A 9,260-nucleotide genomic window follows, 5' to 3' on the forward strand; every position below is an offset into this window, starting at 1 on the left:
TATTTGCTTTGATGTTTATTTTTGAATAATCCATTAAATAGCATAATTTTTATTAGACAAAAATATACAAATAATGCAAACAATATTTATGATAACAAAAATTAGGACCAATTGTTTAAAAAAAAATTCATTTCATTAAAAGAATAAGATTTACAACCTAAGGCTGAAAATTTATATTATACAAAAATTACAACCTATCTAGAATTTTTGAATTCTAAATCATAGGCCTATTTTCAATCCCTTGGGGACATTGGTTTGTAGGCGTGTGAATCTTTCTCAGAGTCACCACCATTCCCTCCTCCAGCAGCATTGCTGGAGTCATCGCCAAGAGGATAAAAAGTGGTCTTCACCATTAGAGGTTTCCTCCGAAAAATGGTCTTCTTGAACCCTGCTCCTTTGGGCGCGGGGTTCATCTTCAACCTCGTCATCATCCTCATCATCATCTCTATCAAATTCATATGATGGTGGAGGAGTATCTTCATCTCCTTCCTCTTCTTCCTCTTCCTGTTGTTCTTCCTCTATCCCCTCTGGTACTTCCGGAGGAGGGAGGAAGGGTTGGTCAACCTCTTGTGGGATGAGTTCTGGAGCCCCTGTAACGCAGGACTCAGCGGAACATTGAGGGGCATCTTTTTGGAGAAGAGTGTTTCTTGAGAAGATTTTTAGAGATGAGAGGTTTTTCTTTTCTTGGGGGTGTGGTTTCAATTTTTTTCTTTGGGGTGTGGTTTAAGAGATGAGTAATATGTTCAGATTATTACACTTATCGCTTTTCATAAAGGAATTTTACTGTCTCCTGAAAAAATGGAGAGTTACGCCCCTTTTTGAATGGTCTTTTAGACAACACACCTCTTGAGACGGGCTTTTAAGTCATTATCCTTTAAAATGGGCTTCTTTAATATGGTGACTTTGAGAACCTATGTTTTAATTTGTTAAAACTTGATATTAACATGGCCCAACAAAAGATGACCCAAAATATAATGTACCACGCATTTTGCGCATGTTTCATTTTGATTGTCTTCTCCATTAATACCCTTTTCAAGGATTTTAGGAAAATTTAAAATCTTTTAGACCAATTAATTCATCTCTTTACGGATTCACAATCATCACCAAACTTCAATTCACCATGTCTAGCGAAAGAACTCATTGTGAAATGAAATTCGCGAGGCGCTTGCTAGAAAAAGTGACGCCATGCAATTTGAGGCAGCTCGTTAACTATGCAATACCATTAGAGTGAACCTTGTAACTTTTAAGTCTCAAGTGGTATAGTATGTGAATAAATGCATTGACTCTAATATGCCTTTAGAGGATAGAATTGCCGCCATTGGTCCTAGCTTTCCTTTCAAGATGCAAAGACCAGAGCGCCAAATAGTCTTAGAGCAACAACACTATCTGTTCTTGGATCATATTATTTTAAAAGATAATAAACCCAGGACACTTCCATTTGCTTCAAAATCTACCCACCATTTGCATTGGCCTTTATCCAACAACCTTTTAATGGTTGAATTTCAGGAGTGGACGCAAGAGCATGGTTTCTGCGCAAGAAACCTTTCTATGACAAATGGTCCAAGAACAAGATATTGTCCTTCTTGAGATTGGCTTCTTATGAAACCATTCCCATTGACGGAGCCATGTCCATTGCCTTATTGGCTTGTTGGGACCCTGCAATCAACTGCTTCTTGTTCCGATGGGGACCAATTATTGTAACATTGGCTGATATTGCCTTTATTACCGGGACATCTCTAATAGGTAAATATGTGATTGAGCTCCCTGTATTTCACCATGTTCAAGCGTATAACCGGCTATACAGTTAGTGTTTATCAACCTTTTGCCAAATTGCCAGTCCTTCTGCTAGTGCTAGCAAATGTGGCTTTCAGAAAATTTTGATTTCTTCATTAATAAGGGTTCTAGTGAAGTAGTGACTTCTCAAGAGGAAGTATTGTTCCTCACCTTTACATTTTCCAAATTAATGATGTCCAAGGCTGGAGGAGTTGTAACATTATGGTTATCTGTAACTGTTAATATCTCATGTACTTCTGAAGAAGTAGCTTTAGCTCCTGTTCTATTAGGAATTCCAACCTCCGAGTCCCCTATATTCTCTACTGACAAGGGATTTTGACCCTTGTGGCTTTTGACTTGATGGGGACACATATACTTACCCCGTCTGATGGTACTTAATCCGTTTTCTACTTTTGCAGCACCTAAGGGTTCAGAGAAAGAAGGCCTTTCTTTTGATCCTCTTTTGTTCCTCTCTAGTCTTGAAGATTGTAGCTATTATGGTGAAGTCAGTTTCAATCTTCTATCTTCAGATGAGTTTCGACATCCAAGTTTACTCTTTTTGTATTTCTTGGTTTTTGAATCCAATCCAGGCATGTGGAATATTTTCCCAGGCAAGGAGGTTGTTTTTGTTGAAAATGGAACTTGACGCCTTCATGCAATGCATGCTTGGCTACGATCCCTTGACATTCACTCTAGTTCCTTAGGGAGTGGGAACGTTTGGAGTAGTATCCTTAGGCCCAGGGATTTTATATCTACTGAACCTGAATACTTTAGCTTTATAGTCTATAATTCACAACTAGTAGCTAGACAATTTGGATTGGTCCAATTTTTAGCTATACCTTATTTCGTGACCTGTAATGATCCTTGGATTTCAAGGGGTTGTTTTGAAGAAGGTAAAGCCCTCTGAAGTAAAACTCTCAGCCTTACTTTCATGTCTATTCTCGTTGGAAATGGATCAATAAAATTGTTCGAGGCTTCCATCTGTGGTGGGATCATGTATTCCGAGATGATTCAAAATTTTCTAATGCTTTGGCGAACTTTGAGAATCAACTCTTCCTAGGATGTAAGAAATTTCTTTCCTTATTAGTCATTTTGTAACTTTCAGTGGGAATTAATATTACTAAATCTTTCTTATGCCTTTTACCTAAAGCTAGCAAGAAAAGCTAAAAGTGCCTAACGGGATGAAGGTGCACTCTAAATATGGCAGGCTATATTGGGCCACCGTAGACCAAAGGGTTCCCCACACATCTCTTCAGAGGATGAGGTTGACACTGCCTATGATCAAGGGATTTCCTATGGAAATGTCCAAATTGTGGTGGACATTAAGACCATGGGACCAATGGAAAAAAATTGACCATTTTATGAGGGCGACAAAGAAAAGAGATTATAGTTGTCTCTCTACCTCCAAGAACACCCAACCTCGAAAGACTCACTGTGAAATGAAATTCGCGAGGCGCTTGCTAGAAAAGGTGACGCCATGCAATCTGAGGCAGCTCGTTAACTATGCAATACCATTAGAGTGAACCTTGTAACTTTTAAGTCTCAAGTGGTATAGTATGTGAATAAATGCATTGACTCTAATATGCCTTTAGAGGATAGAATTGCCGCCATTGATCCTAGCTTTCCTTTCAAGATGCAAAGACCAGAGCGCCAAATAGTCTTAGAGCAGCAACGCTATCTGTTCTTGGATCATATTATTTTAAAAGATAATAAACCCAGGACACTTCCATTTGCTTCAAAATCTACCCACCATTTGCATTGGCCTTTATCCAACAACCTTTTAATGGTTGGATTTCGGAGTGGACGCAAGAGCATGGAATCAGCGCAAGAAACCTTTCTATAACAAATGTTCCAAGAACAAGATATTGTCCTTCTTGAGATTGCCTTCTTATGAAACCATTCCCATTGACGGAGCCATGTCCATTGACTTATTGGCTTGTTGGATCCCTGCAATCAACTGCTTCTTGTTCCGATGGGGACCAATTATTGTAACGTTGCCTGATATTGCCTTTATTACTGGGACTTCTCCAATAGGTAAATATGCGATTGAACTCCCTGTCTTTCACCATGTTCAAGAGTATAACCGGCTATTAGTTAGTGTTATCAACCTTTTACCAAATTGCCAGTCCTTCTGCTAGTGCTAGCAAATGTGGCTTTCAGAAAATTTTGATTTCTTCATTAATAAGGGTTCTAGTGAAGTAGTGACTTCTCAAGAGGAAGTATTGTTCCTCACCTTTACATTTCCAAATTAATGATGTCCAGGCTGGAGGAGTTGTAACATTATGGTTATCTGTAACTGTTAATATCTCATGTACTTCTGAAGAAGTAGCTTTAGCTCCTGTTCTATTGGGAATTCCAACCTCTGAGTCCCATATATTCTCTACTGACAAGGGATTTGGACCCCTGTGGCTTTTGACTTGATGGTGACACATATACTTACCCCGTCTGATGGTACTCAATCCGTCTTCTACTTTTGCAGCACCTAAGGGTTCAGAGAAAGAAGGCCTTTCTTTTGATCCTCTTTTGTTCCTCTCTAGTCTTGAAGATTGTAGCTATTATGGTGAAGTCAGTTTCAATCTTCTATCTTCAGATGAGTTTCGACATCCAAGTTTACTCTTTTTGTATTTCTTGGTTTTTGAATCCTAACCAGGCATGTGGAATATTTTCCCAGGCAAGGAGGTTGTTTTTGTTGAAAATGGAACTTGGTGCCTTCATGCAATGCATGCTTGGCTACGATCCCTTGACATTCACTCTATTCCTTAGGGAGTGGGAACTTTTGGAGTAGTATCCTTACGTCCAGGGATTCTATATCTACTGAACCTGCATACTTTAGCTTTATAGTCTATAATTCACAACTATTAGCTAGACAACTTAGATTGGTCCAATTGCTAGTTATACCTTATTTCTTGACCTGTAATGATCCTTGGATTTCAAGGGGTCGTTTTGAAGAAGGTAAAGCCCTCTGAAGAAAAACTCTCAGCGTTACTTTCATGTCCATCCTCGTTGGAAATGGATCAATAAAGTTGTTCGAGGCTTCCATCTGTGGTGGGATCATGTATTCCGAGATGATTCAAAATTTTCTAATGCTTTGGCGAACTTTGAGAATCAACTCTTCTTAGGATGTAAGAAATTTCTTTCCTTACTAATTTTGTAACTTTCAGTGGGAATTAATATTACTAAATCTTTCTTATGCCTTTTGTTGCCTTTTACCTAAAGCTAGCAAGAAAAGCTAAAAGTGCCTAACGGGATGAAGGTGCACTCTAAATATGGCAGGCTATATTGGGCCACCATAGACCAAAGGGTTCCCCACACATCTCTTCAGAGGATGAGGTTGACACTGCCTATGATCAAGGGATTTCCTATGGAAATGTCCAAATTGTGAAGGACATTAAGACCATGGGACCAATGGAGAAAATTGACCATTTTAAGGGGGCGACAAAGAAAAGAGATTATAATTGTCTCTCTACCTCCAAGAACACCCAACCTCGAAATAACTCACTGTGAAATGAAATTCGCAAGGCGCTTGCTAGAAAAAGTGACGCCATGCAATATGAGGCAGCTCGTTAACAATGCAATACCATTAGAATGAACCTTGTAACTTTTAAGTCTCAAGTGGTATAGTATGTGAATAAATGCATTGACTCTAATATGCCTTTAGAGGATAGAATTGCCGCCATTGATCCTAGCTTTCCTTTCAAGATGCAAAGACCAGAGCGCCAAATAGTCTTAGAGCAACAACGCTATCTGTTCTTGGATCATATTATTTTAATAGATAATAAAGCCAGGACACTTCCATTTGATTCAAAATCTACCCACCATTTGCATTGGCCTTTATCCAACAACATTTTAATGGTTGGATTGCAGGAGTGGACGCAAGAGCACGGTTTCTGCGCAAGAAACCTTTCTATGACAAATGGTCCAAGAACAAGATATTGTCCTTCTTGAGATTGGCTTCTTATGAAACCATTCCCATTGACGGAGCCATGTCCATTGCCTTATTGACTTGTTGGGACCCGGCAATCAACTGCTTCTTGTTCCGATGGGGATCAATTATTGTAACATTGGCTGATATTGCCTTTATTATCGGGACTTCTCCAATAGGTAAATATGCGATTGAACTCCCTGTCTTTCACCATGTTCAAGAGTATAACCGGCTATACAGTTAGTGTTTATCAACCTTTTACCAAATTGCCAGTCCTTCTGCTAGTGCTAGCAAATGTGGCTTTCAGAAAATTTTGATTTCTTCATTAATAAGGGTTCTAGTGAAGTAGTGACTTCTCAAGAGGAAGTATTGTTCCTCACCTTTACATTTTCCAAATTAATGATGTCCAAGGCTGGAGGAGTTGTAACATTATGGTTAGCTGTAACTGTTAATATCTCATGTACTTCTGAAGAAGTAGCTTTAGCTCCTGTTCTATTAGGAATTCCAACCTCCGAGTCCCCTATATTCTCTACTGACAAGGGATTTTGACCCCTGTGGCTTTTGACTTGATGGGGACACATATACTTACCCCGTCTGATGGTACTCAATCCGTCTTCTACTTTTGCAGCACCTAAGGGTTCAGAGAAAGAAGGCCTTTCTTTTGATCCTTTTTTGTTCCTCTCTAGTCTTGAAGATTGTAGCTATTATGGTGAAGTCAGTTTCAATCTTCTATCTTCAGATGAGTTTCGACATCCAAGTTTACTCTTTTTGTATTTCTTAGTTTTTGAATCCAATCCAGGCATGTGGAATATTTTCCCAGGCAAGGAGGTTGTTTTTGTTGAAAATGGAACTTGGTGCCTTCATGCAATGCATGCTTGGCTACGATCCCTTGACATTCACTCTAGTTCCTTAGGGAGTGGGAACTTTTGGAGTAGTATCCTTAGGTCCAGGGATTTTATATCTACTGAACCTGAATACTTTAGCTTTATAGTCTATAATTCACAACTAGTAGCTAGACAACTTGGATTGGTCGAATTATTAGCTATACCTTATTTCTTGACCTGTAATGATCCTTGGATTTCAAGGGGTCGTTTTGAAGAAGGTAAAGCCCTCTGAAGTAAAACTCGCAGCCTTACATTCATGTCCATCCTCGTTGGAAATGGATCAATAAAGTTGTTCGAGGCTTCCATCTGTGGTGGGATCATGTATTCCGAGATGATGCAAAATTTTCTAATGCTTTGGCGAACTTTGAGAATCAACTCTTTAGGATGTAAGAAATTTCTTTCCTTAGTAATTTTGTAACTTTCAGTGGGAATGAATATTACTAAATCTTTCTTATGCCTCTTGTTGCCTTTTACCTAAAGCTAGCAAGAAAAGTTAAAAGTGCCTAACGGGATGAAGGTGCACTCTAAATATGGCAGGCTATATTGGGCCACCGTAGACCAAAGGGTTCCCCATACATCTCTTCAGAGGATGAGGTTGACACTTCCTATGATCAAGGGATTTCCTATGGAAATGTCCAAACTGTGGAGGACAGTAATACCATGGGACCAATGGAGAAAATTGACCATTTTAAGAGGGCGACGAAGAAAAGAGATTATAATTGTTTCTCTACCTCCAAGAACACCCAACCTCAGAAGTTAGTGGAGTAATCTGATCCTGTTCATAAGGCTACCAAAAAGAGAGATCACAATTGTCTTTCTCCTTTTAACCCTTTGAGATATTCCAATAGGAAACATCCTAAATTAGAAGCATCTTCTAAGGTACAATAATACGTGATCTCTTCTGATGAGGATGATGCTCATATCATATCTCAAATCTATCCTCAAATCAAACTTCCTGGAGTCAAAGCAGCTATGGATACCCTCTTTTACTCTCTCGTAAGAAGTTTCATTCTCTAGAATACTAACTTGTTTTAATTCTAACTTCTTCTGGTTTGAAAGAGCCTACGACCTCTAGTGATCCTTTTTCTAAGAAGCCATCCCCTCTTGACTTTGCCAACCAACCTTCAGTAGATATTTCTAAAGTGGTTGACCCAGGATTGAATTCAAAGGTGGTTCTCTTGATGAACCCATCATCAATCATCCCACTTTCTTAACAAGCGATGCTACCTCCCAGTTACAACATGTGGCTGCCCTTTCTTTAGAAGGACGTGCTGCCTCCCAGTTGGAAGAAACTGAGCCTCTTAACATGGATTTTCCTGATGAAGACTTGCTTCATCAATTTAACCAGGATCCCTTGGAGTTAACTCCTTTGCATGTTGAAATTCTAAGCTCTCGTGTTGCTCCAATGATTGTCAGAGCAATCCCTTATATTGCTAGAAGTGAAATTCCAAAAGATGTTATTCCCTTAGAGATTACACCCTTAAGGAGCAATACTGGGCTTTTGACTACTTCTGTATTCAAAGGTTCATCATCAACTTCACAAAATTCTCTTATGGGACTGGTTTGCCTTTCTTTCCTCGTAAATTCCCTTTAGAATTCCCCTATAAGAATCCATATCCTTATAAAACCAGACTTCACTCTCTTGCTAAATTGGCTTCTCTACTTTATGATGCAGAGGGAAGCACTTAAGAAGCAAGTGCAATGAAAGAGTCTGATGGAGGGAAATAGGCTAATTTGCAAACATCCATCATTGTAAGTGATCAGCCTCCCTTTGCTAGCACTGATTATTCCTCCAACAATGAGTCTTCTGAGCATATAAAACAAGAAGACAAGATATAGGACCTCTGCTTGATCCTAACAGACAATCCTTATTATCAGACTTCTGCACAGACACTCAAACAGATTTTGGAATCCCTAATTTCTCAAGGCTTTGAGTATCGGACACCTTGCCTTGATTATGCTAAAGAAACCCTTCTTCTTCAGAAATGTAATTCTGAATAAAGAGTTAAATCTCTCTCATTCTCAGCTCAAAAACTTCAGGAAGAGGAAGTTTCTTTGGAAACTCAAGCCAAGTCCTTCAAAAACTTCAATAAACAGATCCAAGATTCTTTGAGTTATTTTGATCATAAGCTGAAGTTTCATTTTGAGGAAACATGGTCTCTACAGAATCGCTTGGCTGAGATCAATAGAGAAGAGATCAATATTATCAATGAGAAGTCTTCAGTTCAAAGCTCTATTGATATTGAAAAGAAGAAGCTACACCAAAGGTGAATCAAGCTTGCCAATTTGAGGCAAGAGATGTTCAAAGAAATGGTTGTACGACAAGCTTGATCCTCCAAAATGAGAAACTCTGTAATGCTTGGTCAGCCATTAAAAACCTTAGTTTAGCTGTTAGATAATGTTGGACTGTCTAAGATATAACATTATTTTTAATGCTGTAATTTTAATTATCCTATCTGTTGGAAACAATTCTGCATGTTTTTGTTGAAACATAGGATCATGTGATTGTCATATACATGGATGATACTTCTTCAGAAATTTTCAATTCCAGGCTCTATCTTTTATGTTGCCATCTATATTTTTAAATAGGCATGCATTTTTAGACATTTTCTTATGAATGATAAAGGGACCTTGCCATTTAGGTGACCATTTCCCTAATTAAGGATCTTTATATGCTGCTT

At 38.7% G+C, this 9,260-nt stretch overlaps 1 protein-coding gene across 1 annotated transcript; it reads right to left on the reverse strand.

The window, feature by feature from the left end:
* Positions 1–318: 318 nt before the first annotated feature.
* On the reverse strand, positions 319–4,205 carry LOC104906555 (uncharacterized). Its single transcript, XM_057393371.1, has 2 exons — positions 4,007–4,205; positions 319–590 (listed from the first exon to the last, which is right to left on the reverse strand). Exons 1-2 carry the CDS (start codon positions 4,203–4,205, stop codon positions 319–321), a joined length of 471 nt encoding a protein of 156 aa, XP_057249354.1.
* Positions 4,206–9,260: the final 5,055 nt, after the last annotated feature.

The sequence above is a fragment of the Beta vulgaris genome, chromosome 3, assembly GCF_026745355.1.
Source record: "Beta vulgaris subsp. vulgaris cultivar EL10 chromosome 3, EL10.2, whole genome shotgun sequence".
NCBI lineage: Eukaryota > Viridiplantae > Streptophyta > Magnoliopsida > Caryophyllales > Amaranthaceae > Beta > Beta vulgaris.

Coding starts and splice junctions, on each gene's coding strand:
- LOC104906555 (XM_057393371.1), bottom strand. CDS start 4,205: ATGTGTCACCATCAAGTCAAAAGCCACAGGGGTCCAAATCCCTTGTCA. Junction 591..4,006: donor ATTAATTTGGAAATGTAAAG/GTGAGGAACAAT, acceptor CCTGCGTTACAG/GGGCTCCAGAACTCATCCCA.